The sequence below is a fragment of the Anabrus simplex genome, chromosome 1 (assembly GCF_040414725.1).
Source record: "Anabrus simplex isolate iqAnaSimp1 chromosome 1, ASM4041472v1, whole genome shotgun sequence".
Classification (NCBI taxonomy): domain Eukaryota; kingdom Metazoa; phylum Arthropoda; class Insecta; order Orthoptera; family Tettigoniidae; genus Anabrus; species Anabrus simplex.
This window is the reverse complement of record NC_090265.1, coordinates 523,031,959-523,053,692: the sequence shown is the minus strand read 5'-3', so window position 1 is coordinate 523,053,692 and position 21,734 is coordinate 523,031,959. Positions and strand designations below refer to the sequence as shown.

At 40.7% G+C, this 21,734-nt stretch overlaps 1 protein-coding gene across 6 annotated transcripts in view; it reads left to right on the top strand.

Annotated features, from left to right (window-relative positions):
* Positions 1–21,734, top strand: part of LOC136857073 (mpv17-like protein) — a 248,902-nt gene that overhangs the window by 85,350 nt on the left and 141,818 nt on the right. For all 6 annotated transcript variants that reach the window (XM_067135453.2, XM_067135448.2, XM_067135452.2 and 3 more), the window contains one exon: positions 16,123–16,272. In XM_067135453.2, coding sequence (XP_066991554.2) covers positions 16,153–16,272 — 120 coding nt within the window. In that variant the 5' untranslated portion in view covers positions 16,123–16,152. The remainder of the gene's footprint in view (positions 1–16,122; positions 16,273–21,734) is intronic.

The following is a 21,734-nucleotide window of genomic DNA, read 5'->3' as shown; positions in this document are numbered from 1 at the left end:
TGGGACTTAGCACACCACCCAAGACGCAAGGCTAGTGCATACCGTGGAGGCCACTGCATAGGCCACTTGAAGCCACCAGCAGTGCCAATGCACTATGAGAGCTATGTCTCATTTCCAAAAATAGATGCCTGCCTGGCCATCAATTGATGTAGATGTTGATTCCCATAGGGAACCTAAAATATTTGTCCTGAATGAGTAAATTTATAATATCAATATAATGGTCCATTATTGGACATTATAAATTTACTCATTCAGGATAAATATTTTAGGTTCCCTATGGGAATCAACATCTACATCAATTGATGGCCAGGCAGGCATCTATTTTTGGAAATGAGACATAGCTCTCATAGTGCATTGGCACTGCTGGTGGCTTCAAGTGGCCTATGCAGTGGCCTCCACGACTCTCAGTTATTGGCTAATGATCGGCCCAGCTACTATGAGCAACGACGAATCCACACCATCTTCCAGACCAGACGGAAGCTACGACATGAGTGCATTATCTTCTTCAACCTTGGCAGATCGACCTCTATTGCCAGAAATGGACGTCACGCAGACCAAGCAGCCTCGACGACGGGCGGACTCCGACGCTTCGGATACAACCGGGGGCCGTAAGAAGATCCGTAACACTCCGGGTACACAGCCTGCTGTTTCTCCTGGTTCCAGCCGCTCATCATCTTGTGATCGCGGTTCTGCTCAAGGGGCCATTTCTGACCCTTTAGCGGGAATCGTTCGACTTTCACAACTGTCACCAACCACTTCTCAACAACAGCAGCCTCCGCCGTTTATGCCTGGCAGAATGAAATCTTACGCCCAGGCTGCAATGAATCCTGCCTTACCACCGAACATTCGCAACCGCAGTGCCATTGACCAGTCTTTCAGGGCCACACTACAGCCGGCATTTTACCTTATAAAGCTTCGAGACCTGGACGAAGCACATTCAAACATCAGGAAGCTTTACACAGTCTTGTGCGCCCATACGCCGAATCCTTCAGAATATAACATTGAAATACAACGCGCCCGAGATGGGGGCTTCATCATTAAAACCAGCAAGTCGTTCTACTCCCATTTTATGACTAAAATAGGTATTACTCGACTGGGACCCAACGCCAAGGTCACCAACATGCCTATGCGCAGCCCTGCTCATCGCCCTGAACCACCCGCCCGCACATCTTCCATCATGTCAGTGGTGGCATACGGAGTAGACAAGGACTACACTGATAGTGACATTCTAGATCAACTTCAACGAGACGGCCTCGACATCTACCGCGTCCACCGCATCAGGAATGCAAATGGTCCTACGACCTTGGTGCGCATCCTAACCAAGACTGCCCCACCGCTGGATGCGCTGTTGCGAGACGGCGCGCTGATCTACGGCCGGCGTCACAGGGTGGAGCCATCCAGATCTGCGCCTCCACAACGGATTCGCTGTCCAAAATTTCAGCGTTATGACCACGCTCCTGGAGCTCCTTGCAATCACCCTGAGGTATGTGCCATTTGCTCAAGTCGGGAACATTCTACACAGGTGTGTCCCAATAAATCCACTGCCAAGTGTGTTAACTGTAACCTTGAACACCCTTCCTTCAGTTACAAATGTAAAAATAAACCTCTCCCTGAACCTAATAAGCCTGAAACAGCCGTACCCATCCAATCTCATGATCTCCCTACTACCCAATCCAATACTGCTCTCCTTCCTCCCACTTCTGAAAACATCATTCGTTTTGTCACGATGGTGTTGCAGAATATCCTTCCTACCCACCGTCCCCATATCCTTACCCAAATCCAGTTAGCAGCCCGGTTGGTGCTCAATACACATGTGGATGTGTCATACTCGGGGAGTCGAATGCATTTTTCATTCTTTCCCCTGAGTACGGTACATTTTATGCGATAAATTCAAGGTTTATTATGCTAATGTAAGATCAGTTCGCGCCAACCTTCCGCTTCTGGATATGTCCTTTTCCATGTATACCCCGGACGTCTTTGTACTAAATGAAACCTTTTTGACGCCCGCTTTTCACCCTAAATTCGCTCCATTTGTACTTTACCGCGCTGACCGTCCTGGTCAAGGTCGCGGTGGAGTCGCCATTGGCGTCCGTCGAACATACGCCGTAATTCAACATTATTTTAACTTTCCTAACAACTTCTCCGAATACCTCATATTAGAAATACTCACTCCTCACAAATCGCTCACTATTGCTACTCTTTATCTCACACCTGGTCTCTCAGCTCCCACAGATTTTATACAACACATAGACTCGACTTTTACCGATTATATTATTTTAGCCGATATTAATAAACCTTCATAGACTCCTACCCAGCATCGTGACTTTCTCGACTTATGTAATAATATCCGGGGTATACATTATCCTTTCCCTTTTCATACCTTACCTGCTAATCAATCCACTCCTGATGTCCTTTTCCTTTCCCCCTCTTTGGCTTCTTCTCCCACTATCCAACAACTCGTTCCACTAAAAAGCGATCATGCTCCGGCCCTCATTACCATTTCTGGTGTTTATTCGGGTTCTCATATTTCATCTTCCCGTCCCCCTCCTACCCGTCGTTTTTCACATGCTAACTGGCAGGATTATCGCACTACTATTGAAGACTTACTCCACGGTACCTCACCCCCTACCTCCATCCCCGCCCTTCACTCCCTCATTGATACTATTGAACGAGCCATTATTATTTCTGATAATCTCCATATTCCTCGCCACTCTTACCACCCGTCTAAACCTCCTATCCCACCTAAGGCTTTACGTCTCCTTCACCTTGCTCATGACTACTATAATTCATATTTTCGTACCAAAGACCCGACTACGTTACAGCTTCACAGACGCACATTAAGACATGCTCGATCCTACATTAAGGCTATCAAACGTAAATTTTGGACTGATAAATGTACCGACTTAGCTGATTATCATGAGCCGCGCAAGTTCTGGACGACTTTTCGACAACTCACTAAAACGCATAAGTCCCTCCCCACTTACCCTATTTTACATGCTCCAAACCATCCCCGTACTGATAAAGATAAAGTGAATATCTTTGCGGATTATTTTCAGACAGTCTTTTCTCTTTCTTCGAACCCTGATTTTCTCCATCCTGAAGAACATCTCATTAACCACTTTTTTCACCCCGACCACTCTGACCTCCAACCTTCTTTTCTACATTTTCTCCAAGTCGATTATACCCATCCCTTAAATGCTCCTATCACACCTGCCGATATCCGTCATTATTTGAAACATAGAAAAAATACCTCTCCTGGCTCTGATCATATCTCATACCGGCATATCCAAGAAGCGCCTTCCATTCTCATCGACCTTCTCAGTATGATCTATACCTTTATTTTGTATACCGGGGCCTACCCCGCTCATTGGGGTAAGGCCACCCTTCTTCTCTTTCTCAAACCCAATAAACTCCCCTCTGACATACATTCCTATCGCCCGATTTCTCTACTTCCAGTTCTTAGTAAAATTCTTGAAGGCATCATAAGTAGAAGGCTTACTTCCTACCTCGATTCCTTAGGTCTCCTCCCTTCTTCTCAGGCTGGTTTTCGCCCTCATCATTCTACTCATGAACATTTATTTCATATCTCTGCATCCCTCCATACTTTTCTACAACCTCGTAAAACTGCAGCATTAGTATGCCTCGATGTCAACCGCGCCTTTGACTCGGTTTGGCATCCAGGACTACTCTATAAACTCCGTCATCTCCCGCTTCCATTTACTATCATCCGTTTTGTGTACAATTATCTGAAATGCCGCACGGCACAGATCACCATCCATGGCACACTTTCCTATCCTTTCCCTTTAACAGCTGGCGTTGCCCAAGGCTCCCCTCTTTCTCCTCTTCTTTATATTCTATACACCCACGATATCCCTCACCCTGATCCACCCCTCCGCCTTTATCAATACGCTGACGACCTCGCCATTTTAGCTCTAACACCCACTACTAAAACATTAACAAAACATCTCCAACATTATTTAACTGTTCTTGAAACTTGGTTCAATTCTTGGCACATTTCTATTAACCCAACTAAAACTCAACTTATTGTTTTTCGGAAAAAATCTCGCATTACTCAACCTCAGAACCGTGTCCATCTAACTATGTATCATACTATTCTATTCGAGACTAACTTATTAACGTACCTGGGCATTAAATTTCAAAACAACCTTAAATGGAATCATCACATTAACCATGTCTACAAACGCTCCCTTCACCGTTTTTATGCTCTCCGTCTTCTCACTGGCCGTACTTGGGGCCTTAGACCGCCCCAAGTACTCTGTGTCTATCACACATTCATCCGTCCCATCGTCACCTATGGCTCCTTGACCTGGCTTCTGGCTGACAGCCGTCTTTATCTACAGTTACTTAAACTGGATAGGCGTGCTTTACGTATCGCCTACCGACTCCCATTTGATACTCCATCTGCCAATTTTATTCCCCTTTATACTTTTCCCACTATCTTATCCCACCTACATAATCTTTGACACAAATTTCTTCAAACTGGTCACTCCAACCACAATTCTTCGATCATTGAAGCACTTACATTATCCCCTTTAGCTACCCATATTTTTAATAATAATCGGATACCTGGAACTTATCATCTCATTCCCCCACCAATCACGTAGCTTCCCTATACGTTCACCACTGCTATCCATTACAAATGCTATTTCTATATGATTACTTGTGTACAATGTTCCTGACTGCAGTGGTACTTACTCTCATGCTGCCTAACTGAGTGTTTTATGGCACTAACGTGCTATCTCTTGCCATTCTGTTCTTCATACTGTTGCTTGTACTCCTTAGTCAATTTCTCATGGACTGATCTCAACATTACTATTGCTTGTTGATATTCCTCAACTATCACATGCTGCCGTTTCTTTTCACTTTCCTTAAGTGTATTATAATTGTACCTCTTCTAATTTTTGACAGTACTGTGTTAAATCTCTTCCTTGTTCGTATATGTCTGCCTGATGAATTATACCACCACCAGGCCATTGGTGTTCCGTTTACATAGTGCACAAGGCCTTGACACGAAAACATTTTCTTTTGGCCCACAGTTTCCAATGTGTGTTTAAAGTTATATCCTGTGTGTTCACATTCCTTCTTTTTACTGCCTTTATATCTGTCATTTTCAGCGCAATGAACTATACTCAAGCATATATCCATTTTATAAGTTGCATTATATGTTTTAACTGTATATATGTATTTCTGTCTTGATCAATAAATGGGGGATAGCGGGGGTTAATATGGGCGGGTGTGGTGTGGCCTCTCCCTGTGGTCCGCCTTGGGTGGTCTCGGTTACCTCTGCGCCACCCCTTTTCCTTCTCCGTCCTCTATGTATGTACGACACATACCACCCGCAAGATGTTCATTTTCGCTATACAATTCAATTCACACGGCCTAAGAGCTACTGGATTAGCTGTGGCCCACCCACCTCAATAAGAGGTGGGAATGAAAGAACTTCTTGTTGTTGTTGTTGACCTCCACGGTATGCACTAGCCGTGCGTCTTGGGTGGTGTGCTAAGTCCCAACTGACGAGCCTAACTTAGCACACGAGGGCGAAACGCAGGCAACCAAGAATGAGTTAGCTGGAAAATGTATAATGTCCAATAATGGACCATTATATTGGTATTATAAATTTACTCATTCAGGACAAATATTTTAGGTTCCCTATGGGAATCAACATCTACAGCAATTGATGGCCAGACAGGCATCTATTTTTGGAAATGAGACATAGCTCTCATAGTGCATTGGCACTGCTGGTGGCTTCAAGTGGCCTATGCAGTGGCCTCCATGGTATGCACTAGCCTTGCGTCTTGGGTGGTGTGCTAAGTCCCAACTGACGAGCCTAACTTAGCACACGAGGGCGAAACGCAGGCAACCAAGAATGAGTTAGCTGGAAAATTTATAATGTCCAATAATGGACCATTATATTGGTATTATAAATTTACTCATTCAGGACAAATATTTTAGGTTCCCTATGGGAATCAACATCTACAGCAATTGATGGCCAGACAGGCATCTATTTTTGGAAATGAGACATAGCTCTCATAGTGCATTGGCACTGCTGGTGGCTTCAAGTGGCCTATGCAGTGGCCTCCATGGTATGCACTAGCCTTGCGTCTTGGGTGGTGTGCTAAGTCCCAACTGACGAGCCTAACTTAGCACACGAGGACGAAACGCAGGCAACCAAGAATGAGTTAGCTGGAAAATTTATAATGTCCAATAATGGACCATTATATTGGTACCATAGTACTGTTCGTTAAAAGTGACAAAATGTGCAGTTTTCACTTGGTCGAGTATTTTATGTGATAACATTGCTTTTAATCGCTACATTCCTACTGACGTTTTTGTAATGACCTATGTTGACTTCAGTTAGGTAAACCACAAAATCAGTCTTTCTGAGAATCCCATAGCAAAGCACGGGTACATCAGCTAGTACTATATAACTTTAGTTATGTAGTATTTATCGATACGACCACTAATAACATAATTATTTGGGAATTAAATTTTAGGCCTACCCCTAAACTACCATTTCATTCAGCGTGAATAAAATTATTTGTGGCTTAGATCATAGTGAATTATTCCCCGACTTTGCATACCGATTTTCATTAACATAGGGCCACTAATAACATAAATATTTGAGAATTCCATTGTATGCCTTCCCCTAAACTACCATTTCTCTCAGCGTGAATACAACCATTTATGGCCTAGATTGTAGCAACTTATTCCTCAACTTCCCCTACCAATTTTCGTTGAGATACGACCATTAATAACAAATATTTGAGAATTACATTTTAGGCCTTCCCCTAAATTAACATTTCACTCAGCATGAGTAAAATTATTTATGACCTAGATTATAGCGACATATTCCCCAACTTTGCATACCGATTTTCATTAAGATATGACCACTAATAATATAAATATTTGAGAATTAAATTTTAGGCCTTCCCCTAAACTACCATTTCAGGCAGCGTGAATAAAATTATTTATGGCCTAGATTGTAGCGACTTATTACCCGACTTTGTATACCGATTTTCATTAAATACTCTCCAGCCGTTTTCTTGTGATGCGTGTACAGACAGACAGACAGACAGACAGACAGACAGACAGACAGACAGACAGACAGACAGACAGACAGACAGACAGACAGACAGACAGACATTATGGAAAATTAAAAAAGTGCATTTCCTTGTTACTGTGGGCACAACTAATACACAAATACCATCTTTTTTTAATTCTGAGCTATGTACAGACAAAACTCTTATTTTATATACATAGATATTATCAGTCACGATCAGTATGGGCTTTTAACCATGAAATTTATTTTATGCAATAGTTAAACTTTAGTCGAAGGATGGTAGGTGAGTGAGGTAGGTAGTGAGTAGGTAGTGAGATGGTAGAGAAGGATGGTGAGTTTGTAGAGGAGTCCTGGGTACCATACAGAGTCAGAAGCTTTGTCTGTGTCTAGGCAGCCTCTCCTGAGAACCATGTGACCTTGCCGCAGTGGGGAGGCCTGCATGTTACAATGAAGCAGATAGCCGAGCTGCAGGTGCAACCATATCAGATGGGTATCTAACAAGATACCAGACTAACGAATGGTTCATCAAAAGGGCCTAGCAGCCTTTCGGAATTTACAAGGGCAGCAGTCTAAATGACTGACTGATATGGCCTTGCAAAAATACTCAACATGGCTTAGCTGTGTTTATACTGCTTCACAGCTGAAACCAATGGAAAACTACAGTCGTAACTATCTCCTGAAGACATGAAGCTCTCTCTGTATAAATGAGGTACTGATGAAGGCTTCCTCTCAGATAAAATATTGTGGAGGTAAAATAGTCCCCCATTCAGATCTCTGGATGGGGACTACACAAGAGTGTGCAATCATCAGGAAGATGGATACTGACATTCTACGAGTCGGAGCATGGAATGTTAGAAGTTTGAATCGTTGTGGTAAGTTAGAGAATCTGAAAAGAGAGATGGATAGACTAAAGTTAAATGTAGTTGGTGTAAATGAAGTATGTTGGCAGGAAGAGCTGGATTTTTAGTCAGATGACTACAGAATTATGAACACAAAATCAAACAGGGGAAATGCAGGAGTTGGTTTAATAATGAATAAGAAAATAGGACAGCAGGTAAGCTACTATGACCAGCATAGTGAAAGGATTATTGTTGTCCAGATAGACAATAAACCAATGCCCACCACAATAGTGCACGACAATAGGCCTACTAGTTCAGCAGATGATGAGGAAATCGAAAGAATATATGCAGATATAGAAGATTTAATACAATATGTAAAAGGTGACGAGAATCTAATTGTAATGTGAGACTGGAATGCAGTGGTAGGCCAAGGAAGAGAAGGTAATACAGTAGGAGAATTTGGATTGGGACAAAGGAATGAAAGAGGAAATCAACTGGTTGAATTCTGCACAGATCATCATTTAGTCCTTGCTAACACTTCGTTCAAACACCACAAAAGATGGCTGTATAAGTGGACGAGACCTGGAGACACTGGAAGGTATCAAATAGACTTCATTATGATTAGGCAGAGATTCAGAAAGCAGGTGTGGATTGCAAAATTTTCCCAGGGGAAGATGTGGACTCTGACCACAACTTGTTGGTCATGAAATGCCACCTGAGTTGAAGAAATAGAAGAAATTATGGAATCTAGACAAGTTGAAAGAAAAGAGTGTGAGGGGTGTCAAGGAACATGTTGCACAAGGACTAAATGAAAAGGCTGAAGGAAACACACTAGCGGAAGAATGGACAGTCGTGAAGAATGAGGTCTCTTGGGCTGGTGAAGAAATGATAGGAAGAAAGGAAAGATCAACTAAGAATCAATGGATAGCTCAGGAGATACTTGACCTGATTGAGAACGACAAAAGTACAAGAATGCAAAAACTGAAGAGGGTAAAGAGGAATACAGGTTATTAAAGAAGGAAGTGGATAGAAAGTGCAGGACAGCTAAAGAAGAATGGCTGAAGGAGAAGTGCAAGGATGTTGAAGGTTGTATGGTCCTTGGAAAGGTGGATACTGCATTCAGGAAAATCAAGGATACCATTGGAGGAAGGAAAACTAGGTGTATGAATATAAAGAGCCATGTACAGGTACCTATTTAACCACATATCATCCCTCTTGCCAATCTTAAATTTCTAGCAGTCCCTGGAATGGAACCTCGGACCCCGAGGATGGGAGCCAATAGTACTAACCGTTACGCTACGGAGATGGGCATTGTTCCACTTACACTAGATTCTTCACTTTCCTGTTTGATATTCTTTGGTCAATTCTTGTTTTCTGCCAACTCTGATGATATTGGTTTGCCTTTCCATGCCCCTTCCCTTCCTTTTGCCAATACCTCCATTCTCTAAAATGTCAGGCCTTTCCTTTTTCCACCAATGATAAGAGTTAGCAGAGTGATTATGATAATGATGATTATTGTTTGAAGGGATCTAACATCTAGGTCACTGGCCTTGTTAAGAGGAGATGGCTGCCTAGTTTTATTATTCCTTAAAACACTCTCCATCCAATGTCAGGATATTTTCAAGTCCAGGTGAATTATCCCTGGATTTTGAAAGTTTGGCCATCTTCAAAATAGTTTTTCATTGTTTCACATTTTAACTCTTAATAAAAATAAATACTGCTTTATGTATCCCCCATATGCTACTTGTATGTTTCTTTCCAATATTCAGTGTTGATTGTTAATACAAGCATCAATACAGTCACCACATTATCAGACAGGTTCATACACGTTAATTACTCAGGGCTAATGACTAGGATGCCTTTAATTCCTGAATCAATGTTAGCAGTCAAAACCAGGAAGATTGTCCTATTACATTACTATGTGGAATTATGAATTCAGGACTATGAATCCAGGACACAATTGAGTCTGGCACTGCTTCCACTTACTTATAGTAGCTTCCCTCTTTCACTTTCCAATCTGTCCTCCCTTGGATAACTCTTGTTCTCTTCCTAGAGAGCATTTCGTTTTCCTACTGTCATAACCTCTTTCTTTAGCTGTTATCTTCATTCAATAGATCATATCTCTTCCTAGCTCCTACAGTTAATGGTAAACAGTGTTGATAATTCCATTTTCCCCCTTAAAGCAACACTTCCCATCACTACCGCCAGAGGTACTAGTGCCAAGTTTCTCTCTTTCATATCTGATTTCCCTTGGACTAGGGAAAGATAACAGATGAATATAGTACCTTGTTGTTGATGGTATCTCACCCCTGATCACTTGAGTTTGTTTTCCATCTCTCCCAAGCATCTAAGAGGCATTTCAGGGTGTGGTACAAGTTGCACACAGCCTTAACTAAATCAAGTATTGAATGATAGGAAGAAGAATAGGAACATGTTATAGAATAACCAAATGATACGTCAGTATTGGAAAGGCACAAACAAGTATCAAAACAAGTTATATATAGAGGGATAAGAACAGGAAAAAGTGTTAGACCCCCTTGGCTTTTCGAAACGAAGAAAATGGAAAAGAAAAAGAAATCCTGTATACAAGACCCCTAACATAATTCGTCAAAGAAGAACAATGATTCCGCTTTGAAGCGCATACAAGCCTTACTGTAGCTCTGATGACATCACACAAATTTGTGAACAGTTTTGTCCATACGACCCACACAATGAAAACACGTGTTGAAGTCATGCGGTACATCTGTGTTTCGTAGTTAAGAAATGTCCGCCTCCGTAGCATAGGCTTACTGCAGCTCTGATGACGCCGCACAAATAGGTGAATAGTTTCGTGTCCAACCTGCGCATTGCAAGCACGCATCAGTCATGTACTGTATATATGTCTGTGTTTTGTAGTTAAGAATGTCTGCCATTGTAAGGGTTAGCACAAATAGCTGCCGTTCTCGGGAACCTGAGTTCGATTCCTGGTATCGTATTGCCAAAGATTTATGAATGGTAGAAAGGTTGATATGCGGTAAAAATAGTACATACAACTCCCTTCTACTGGGGGGCTGTCTAAAAAGAGCTGCACCACCTCAGGATAAGGAAACAAGTTAATTTTAGTTAAGAAATATTCACGGTTGTTGCTCGTCGGTAGATGAAGAGTGGGTCTCGGCCCGTAAGTGGCCACGGCTGGTCTGTGGTCCATCAGCTCTGCACTCTGACTAACCATCCGAGCAGAAGAGAGGTGGCCACGGCTCTACCGTGGCTCTACGCCTCTGCATTCGGGAAATGGGACAGGGCTGGACCTCATGGCTGGCCCCAACCGTCGGCTGTCCTGAGAATGGTTTTCTGTGGTTTCCCATTCTCCTGCACTAAGGCAAATGCCGGGACAGTTCCTAGTATAGGCCACGGCCACCAACCCCCTCACCTTCTCCGAGCATCTCCTTCACCGTCACACATCTCCCGGCCTGATAGATGGCATCACCGTCTAAGAGACCCGCCTTCCCATTCAGGAGAGGAATGAAAACATTTTAGTAGTAGTGGCTGTTGCTATTAATATAGCAGACAAGATCATTAACAAAGTGATCGTTGAATATCTCGTAATTTGGGCCAATATAGGTTTTTTTTGCACAGAAGTAGGTTCAAAACGTGATAAAAACAATCCAATCATAATGATTGTTTTACTCACCAATATACGTCACAAATAATAATAATTTTATGTCCCCACTTAACAATTTTCGGAGATACCAAACAAAACATACTATGCGTTAATAATAAAATGGAGACAACATTCGTATGAAATTAAACGCATTACCACTACACGTGTAGATATCCATAAATGCGGCAAACTTTCCTGTTATTTATTTTTAATCTTCCCATCGTGGAATTTCTGGTACTATGCGGGCACTTGATAGCATACCTAACCTAAACAGTGCGATCTCTCTTATCTCATTTACAGTTGATTGGGTAAATCTTGATGTGATAAATGTGGAGAACAAGCATGAAATACACTTAAAAAATAGGGGTTTGGCTTTCAACAGCAACAGTTTCCCACAGAACGCTTCCAGTCACTATGTATTACCATTCGAAAGAACAACTCATAACATAAGCTAGTTATCAGCTGGTTGTTGGGCACGTTTTCTACCAAAACATGGCTTTATTCAGAAGGAGTGGCTTCTGCTACACATACACCAATTGGGAATATCAGAGACCATCCCTAGAAACCATTTCAGAATGGATTCTCATTGTTTGGACTCTATAGTTGGGAACAAAAGTATTTTTAAAAGTTTAAAAAAAGACGGGACCTCGAATGCTCTGGATGCATGGCTGATGAGATGGCAGTGAAGATGACGTCATTTGGAATGATGACATGCCGGTAGAAGGGAAGTACCGGGCGAGTTGGCCATGCGATTAGAGGCGCCCAGCTGTGAGCTTGCATCCGGGAGATAGTGAGCTCGAATACCACTGTCAGCAGCCCTGAAGATGGTTTTCCGCTGTTTCCCATTTTCACACCAGGCAAATGTTGGGGTTGTACCTTAATTAAGGCCATGGCCGCTTCCTTCCAACTCCTAGGCCTTTCCTATCCCATCGTTGCCATAAGGCCTATCTGTGTCAGTGCGATGTAAAGCCACTAGGAAAAGAAAAAAAAGAAGGGAAGTTGGCAGTATAAGACGATAATTCAAATTAAAGCAGTGGTTAGGTTTTCTCAAGTTTACTGTGTGGTAGGCCTACTGCTCAATTGACAGAGACAATGACTGGCCATAAAGTTCTTTTGTATCAATTTTGCATAATATGATACGATGATACCCTTATCCCTTTTCTCTACGGGGTCGAGTATGAAGTGAGACGAATCTTCGTAGCGAGTTTTTACGACTGTATGCCTTTCCTGGCATTAACGTATTCAAAGGAATTAATGAGATGAAATGAATGACATGATATGAGTAACTAAAACTGACTATATTTACTTTATATGTAGGCCTAAAAGTCGTGTTCACCATCTATTGTCTTCTTACATTTTAGAAACACTGCCTTCCAATGAAAATAGACAGTGTAACTCAAATACATTCATAAGTTTGTTAAAGAATAATGTAGAATGTTTATATGTATAATTTATAGCTCTTTATAGCCTAGAAGCCATGTGTTCACTGCACAAAATTTGAGGTTATCACATATTGTCCCCCTCCTTACATTTTTGGGCTGTAAAAGTGGAAAAAAGGGGGTCTAATATGCGAGTAAATATGGTGATAGGACAAATATAATGGTAGGTAGGTCAGTGCGGGAAGAGAGAGCAAGAGGAAGATGAGACAAGAACAAAATGAAAACACAAAAGGACAAGGACAATCTCCACATCTTCAAACACTGCCATCCTCAAATAGGCTCACTCCTCATCAATCCTAGTCCTCCTACATCAGGGGTGAAAGTGTTTTGAAAAAATACATATTTTAAGAAATCTAAAGAAAATTTATAAAAATATTTAATTGCCCATTCAAAAAAATGTATTAATTTTAATACCCCTAGAGAACTGGGTGAGAACTACTTCATTCTTTAATATTACTTCCTGTTTTTATGTATTCACTTGATCTAAAGAGAATAGAATACATTTGATTGATTTAAAAAATTTAAATTCCAAATTCTGGGGGCAAATGGGCCCTCACAAATGTCAGTGTTAGGTCTTAACCATAATACAAATGGCTGTGGGATCCATTCCAAATCTTGAACTCCATGCCAACCTCAGCCATGGAAATTTTATGCAACCAAGCCTACAATGAAGAGCGCACCTGGAAGCCATGGTCGTTAAGGCATCATGTCTACATGGTCCGACACTGTGGTTAGCCAGTTCGAGTCCCGTTGGTCAAAACAATTTCACCATCAGAATGTTGACCAGTAATGTAGGAGAGGTCGTATTATACAATTTCCAATCACTAGATTAAGTGCCAAAAGTCTAGATTCAATTCAAAACCTCTTTGCGGTGTTCATACGTAGTGAGGACGTATGACATTGTTGATAGTGATTCCTCTGTTGGATGAGGATGTTAAGCCTTGAGCAGTCCCCTTGGTGCTATTTGACAGGAGTAGACTATGTGTCAGCACTGGGTTTCACCCTCTCCCTTCCTACTGTCGTATATCATGTCATTCATTTCATCTCATTAACTCTTCTGATGAGGTTGATGTCAGCAGGGCATAGAGTCATAAAATCTCGCTATGAAGATTCATTTTAAGAGGAAGTACAACTGGGCACCCATTCTCAGATTCACCTCACTTCATACCCACCCCTGTAGAGAAATGGAATAAGGGTTGGAGATACATACATACAAGCATACAATGAATACAAAAAAATACTTTCTTTTCCATAGGTGTAGGTGGCAGTTTCAGTTCTTCTCTTGTTGGAGTTGGGTTGATACACTGTTCTGCACCCTCCAATAAATTTTCAGGGAAATACTCCTGGAAGTACATTGCTGGAATTTTAGGCTCTTGCAGCTGAATATCGATGTCTGCTCCACAAGGAAGCTCTTTGGATTTGGACCAGAAAAAAAAAACAGGATCACATTTTTTTTTAATCCTATCTGGTGAAAAAATGCCCAAACTTAAGACAATTTGGACTAAAAATGACTTCAGTGTTTGGGAGCATTTACATATGTGAAAGTGTTTTCTTGTCTATTAAATTCATTAAAAATCAGTACAGAAGTCAACTTGCAAATTCTTCCTTTTTGTATCTTATGACATTAGCAACAGAGCTGGAAGTGGACATTTGTTAATTGGTAGAGGCAGCTGATCGACTTCAGTACTCCCACTAAATGCTTATTTTAAATTTTTGTTTTGACTACATTATTACTTTCAGGGTTTCTTTAGTTTGTTTTTCTTTATGCTCTTCAAAATTCAATTGTTCTGGGAGTAAAAAGCTTTTGTTTATTTTTAATTTCACTCTTTTATGCAATTGTAAAATAGTTTTTTAAACAATTAAAATAATTAAACCTTATTTCAATTGAACTGTGCATATTATTTCATACTGGTACTGCTGTTCTATTTGAAGAATTTTATGAAAATTGGCGTATTATTAAAGTGTGGACACAATCATGTTTAAAATTTGGAAACCCCTGTTTTACATTCATCTCATCTCAGTTCCCAATAAGCTTTTTTCTGCTTCCCGGCTTCATGAGGAGGGTGGGAATCAATACTCACTGAGGGGCATCTTGACAGATCTTCAGTCTTGATGCAGGAAGTGCAGGATAAGAAGGACAGATAAATACAAGAAAAGGGAAGAAACATAAGATAAAAATAAATAAGGGTGGTAAAAAATTAGGAACACAAGACAAACACAAAAGGATCCCACTGAAAGCGTAAGTATTGGAAAGGAACAAACAAGTGTCAAATCAGATGACAGGTCAGAGTCCAGCTACTTGGCTAAGTGGTTAGCATACTGGCCTTTGGTCACAGGGGTCCTGGGTTTGATTCCCGGCAGGGTCGGGAATTTTAACCATAATTGGTTAATTCCCCTGGCACGGGGACTGGGTGCCACCTTCATCATCACTTCATCCTCTTTTTTTTTTTGCTAGGGGCTTTACGTCGCACCGACACAGATAGGTCTTATGGCGACGATGGGATGGGAAAGGCCTAGGAGTTGGAAGGAAGCGGCCGTGGCCTTAATTAAGGTACAGCCCCAGCATTTGCCTGGTGTGAAAATGGGAAACCACGCATTTCATCCTCATCACAACGCGCAAGTCAAATCAAAGACCTGCACCAGGCCCCTCCGGAGGCCACATGGCATTTCATTTACAGGTCAGTGTAGGAAGGGGGAGCAACCAAAAGAGGAGACAAGGTAAAATATGGGAAGAGAACAGGGTTGAAATACCATTCTTAGCCAGTCCAGATTTGGTTTCCTATGGTTTCTTACCTGAACACAACCACATCCTTTCATCCATACCACCACAGTCAAACAGATCATAACAGACTTCACTCACATACAGTATAAAGTACAGGGGTCATTTACCATATGTTAAGCCCCTCACACCAGCAGGAATATAATCTGACAAATTAAATTCATTTAACATGAAGCATTCACAGCATTATTCTGTGGATGATTTCTATGAAATTATATGTACAAAGAGGATACTACTGACACCATCTGTCTATATTTCTAGATCTCTGCCATAGTCACAAATTCAGATATGACAATCCATTAATTCATTCTTTCATAGCATTTTATTTTTGTTTTATCTTTTAGGCACTGGCGCGGGCTGCGCGGGGGAGGGCGATGTTTTCCGCGGTGAAAACTATGTTCTCCCGCCACCCCCTGATCTGCAACTCCGTGGTCTATGGCATACTGTACACAGGAGCAGAGTTCTCTCAGCAAACCGTCACCAGAAAGATCATGGTATGTAATGAATACATGTTATAAGATATCACTTGTACTAAATGAATTCAGTATTTGCAGATCCTCACTTCTGTCATCTAGCACAGTTTCCTGCCACTGTTTGGATCTGTTTGGAATACAAGCCTCTCCGTTGTTTTCTATCATTCCACCAGATTCATCGACAATTTGTTCCAGTCTTCACCTGTCTTTTCACACAGTCTTTCACTCTCGTGATCTTCTCCTTGGCCGCATGCTGCTCATTTGCCTTAATTATTCTCTCATTAATCCTCTTCACGTCCTCTTTTTAATTTCTTACCACTACAGCTACTCAGTTTCACCTTACTTTCGTTAGCAATCCAATATGGCTAATAGCCTTTTCTCAGTTCCTTTCTGCCTTCAACTTTCAATTTTGTTCCTGGAATCCTCAGGAAGACCCGTTTTCTTCTTTTCATTATGTCCATAATACCCTCTACCTTTCCTGTCAGCATCTGTACTTTCAGTGTACCAAGTCTTAGTCCATGAGCTAACTTCTTTAATTGTACTCACTCTTGATATGATAGCCCTTGCTCATTCTCAGCCTCTGGGCGACAGGACTGTGTGTAGCTTTCAGGGGACACCCTGGCCTTTTTTGTATTCCCTTCATGTACTTGGCTTATTTTTTATAGGATTTGACAAGATTTTTATGGCCAGATGCCCTTCTTATCACAAACCCTCCTCCTTTACCCAGGCTTGGGACTGGCTTTAGGATATATTTCACTACTAATATGTACAAATTATTTATAACATAATGAAGAGAAACACAAAGGTGCTTAGTGTATCCTGGAATAGAATATGCTGGAATTTTGTCTTTGTTACTACCAACAATGATATTACAATCATGCCTGAAGATCTGGGAGTACCTCAGAAATGGTCATGCTTCTGAACCACTTGTAAGAAAGAGGAGAGGCCGTAAAACAACCCCAGTGTTCCGTGCAAGTGGAGGGTGTAAATACCAAATGGTTTATTGCTACTAGACGGTTCTATGAACAAAATATACTTGACACCTCTACTCTTTATCATTATCTTGGGCAAGTAATGAAGTACTAGATATGTCTAAATAGGAGAGAAACAAATTGAATAGAAGATATCTTGTGGTAAGCTGCACCACAAAGAAATGTTGAGGAAAGGGACATATTCATTATAGTGCACCTCAAACAGGACACTCATCTGACACAAGCAATGAAATACGTGTACTTACTCTGAGATAGCAAATTAAATACAAGAGTTTTAAGGAAAAAGTTTATACACTGATTCCTATGCAACCAGAGAAAAGGAGAATATTGAAAATATTTATTTAAGTATATTTATTTCCTCCAGATCATACAGTACATGACCTAATTGATCTGTTAATGGAGAAAAATACAGTATCCAAACCTAAACAAGCTCTTTCAACTCAAACTCTACCTAAATACACAATTAAATACCACTTACTGAACAAACAAACAAAACAAAACAAAATAAATTAGCATAAAATAATTGGTAAACACTGTCAAATGGCCCACGGTCAATGCCTTTTCAGAGATCCAATAGCCATGGCAATACGGTCAACATAGATAATAAACGATAATCATAATAATAATAATACTAGTACTTCCAGATGGAGCCAGGCACTAATAAAATTGGCATTAAATTAAAATAATCAGCATGGGCAAATAAACTAACAAGATAGGATAAAATGTATTAACATAATATGATAATACGGCACAGGAAGGATAATGACCTTCCTTCCTCACCTGACTGGACTAGTAACCCTTTACACATTCCACACTTCATACCATGCACTCTCTCGACCTTTTAAATCTTGCTGATCCAGTCATAACATTGTGTCACCTGCTGAGTTATGTATCTCATACTTCTTACCTTTTAACTTTATACTTGTTCTACTTTCATGTCACCGCTCATTATTATCTAAGTTCTGCATCTTACCATTCACTATTTTTCAAGCCATATTAACTTACAATTCAACCATACTCCCCATTTAAATTGTACAACCACATCTTACCAGTCAGATATTTACCAGCCATACTCCACTAACCTTCCAACTTAAACCTTATCGCCTTTCATTAATTACCATCATTCTTTACATACATCCAAATCAATCTCTTAATCATAATCACTCTTAGCAACCACCACTCCAATCTCATTTAAACTTTCATGTCTTACCATTGAAATATTTCCAAGCCAAACTCCACGTTAAATTGTACCACCACGTCTTACCATTCCAATATTTACCAGCCATACTCCACTACCTCCCTTTCAGTCTCATATTAACTTCATACTATACCTGCCAAACTAATTATACTTTACTAGCCATACTCCATTATCTCCAACTTACAGACAATTATAAGCACTATCACTCTTACACTATATCTTCTAATCTAATTATATTTGCACACCATCCCTAACTTCCTTACTAGCATTATGAGGTACTTAACTTTTTACTTCTTGTTACTATGCCCTCATCACTTTTAGCTTTCTTTCCCCACAACTCCTTTAGACTCATGCTTTCCCTTTGTTCATGGTTTCTCTTCTTTTAGCTTCCTCTCTGAGACCTTCATTTTCACTATGTATGTGTCCACTTGCCATTTCTGCCACCACCTCTTGCTTCTTCTTTATTGCACTGACCTCCAAACCCATCCCTTTTCTTACTTCCCTGGCTGCTTCCCTCCACATTTCTATTCTCACCCTGGTATCCACTGCCCTTTCCTTTTCACTATGCACGTCCACTCCAGCACTGTTTTCTCTTACCTGCCTTTCCTCCGATCTCGTCGCTATCAATTCTTCCCGCTCAAGACTCTCTTCCAATGCCTGAAGTTTTGTCACTGTCCAGACTCATGTCCATCTACCATTGTTTATCACCAATTGCTGGACCCTAAGCAGACTAAGGTGACTAAGTCACCTCGCAGCCAACATAAGAGGGTTCAACCTGATTTGATTCTGCTTATTTCACATTAAAAGATTAGATGAATTCCCCACTTGGAGCTCATGACAACAGATTGCCAACACACGATGATAATGGTTGAGGACAGCATGAGGAAGTCCCTAGTGCTCACGCCGACTCAGGCGACATTTTTATCTATCTTCACAACATTCGTTTTTCAACCAACCCATTATGTGATTTCCACGTACCTGACTACGTTTTAATCTGTGAAATGTGATCATAACTCATAAATCCATACTAGCCCACTCTTACTGAAAAAAAAAACCTGTTCCTAATTATATGCATTCAAATGCCACCGTGTGAAGATTGTTATGATCTCGAACATTATACGAATGATCACTCATAGTAATTCACTGCAACGCTTCCATTTCACTCACCTCATATGTATTTCAGCAATTTTATAGGTACCACTTGTTTTTAACAGACACAATATACTCTTATTGACCAGTTTTAAACTGTTAAAATTAGTTTTTATCAATGTAATATTAGACCTTATGGAACATTTTATATTATATGAACCAGGTACAGGGCCCTGACCTATCTTTGGTTTAAGTCCTTTTCTAGCTGATGATGCTTACTAAGTATAAGTGAAACATGTCCTAGTTCTAACATCTGTATAATGGTTATACCCTAAATATAAGGATTGTTATGTATTGGAAAGGTGGTTTAATTAATGTTGTAACTTCTATAAATATAGGGTCCATCATTAATTTGCCCGGTCAAAATCCATACTGCTCTTTTTCTAAATTTCTTTCCACTCTTCTTCTCATCCTCCAATATTTTGACTACTTCTGACAACAGTGTAATTCCTCAATAATCGTTACATGCTTGCCTGTCACCTTTCTTATATATCGGTATTTTCACACCTTAACACCAATCATCAGGTACTTGCATTTTCCTCCATATGCACCTTAGTAGTCTCTATAACCAATGTAGACCAATAGGTCCTTCTGCCTTTATCATTGCCACCCATATTTCATCCATGCCTGCTGCTTTTTCTGTTTAAATTTGTTTAATTTAAATGTTCAGTATGCGTGGGAGGACGGATGAAATTTTATGGGATCCCGAGTGAGTGAGACTGTATGTGGGTATGAGTGAGCCGGCCTAGCTGAAGTATATGTAGTGATTCTAGTGCGTGTGTGTGTGTGTGTATGTGTGTGTGTGAGCGTGTGTGTGTGCGTGCGTGTGTGCATGTGTCGAATTACTTGAATGTTGAACAGGTCTTGTGAATATTATATAAATATATGTTTATGTAAATAAGGTAACTATGTATAAGCATACTATTTAGAATATAACTGTATATTTTAATATTATAATTTTAAATGGGGACGGAGGCACATTCATGTATATGGGGCTATGCCCTTTCTCCATTCACCATCCCTGAATTGTACCTACAATTTGTGGAAAATAAATAAATAAATAAATAAATAAATAAATAAATAAATAAATAAATAAATAAATAAATAAATAAATAAATAAATAAATAAATAAATAAATTAATTAATTCCACCTCTGCCATTGCAATATTACTCTCCATTTCTGGATCATCCCCATTTACCATTCCACTCTCTTGTGTATCATTTCTCACATTCAGGAGTTCATCAAAATTATCTTTTCACTTATTCTTGATCTCCTCTGGGTCTATTATTATACACTCATGCTCATAAATTAAGGATAATTGCATATTGTGGTGCCACACAACGAAGCACTACACAAAACTGGCGCTAATAACATAGGCACATAGTGAACACAAATGAAACATATCTGTAAGTCCACGGTATTGGTGAAAAGTAGAGAAAACCATCCCAAAACACGTGCTACAAAACACCACTGTTTCCTGCACATGTACCCCAACCAATATGGGATATGATCACCATGTACATGTACACAGGCCGCACAACGGGTTGGCATACTCTGGATCAGGTGGTTGAGCAGCTGCTGGGGTATAGCCTCCCATTCTTGCACCAGTGCCTGTCGAAGCTTCTGAAGTGTCCTAGGGGTTTGAAGACGTGCAGCGATACGTCGACCGAGAGCATCCCAGATGTGCTCGATGGGGTTTAGGTCCGGAGACAGGCAGACCACACCATTCGCCGGATATCTTCTGTTTCACGGTACTCCTCCACGATGGCAGCTCAGTGGGGGTGTGCGTTATCATCCACCAGGAGGAAGGTGGGACCCACTGCACCCCTGAAAAGGCGGACATAGTGGTGCAAAATTAGGTCCTGATACACCTGACCTGTTACAGTTCCTCTGTCAAAGACATGCAGGGGTGTACATGTACCAATCATAATCCCACCCCACACCATCAAATCACTACCTCCATACAGGTCCCTTTCAAGGACATTACGGGGTTGGTATCTGGTTCCTGGTTCATGCCAGATGAGAACCCAATAATAATATAAGAGAATTTATTGGACTCCAACCTATTCAATACATTACAGGATGTTAACATTTTTAGTTAAACATCGTTAAAATGGAGACATGTTTCGCCCTCCATGTGGGG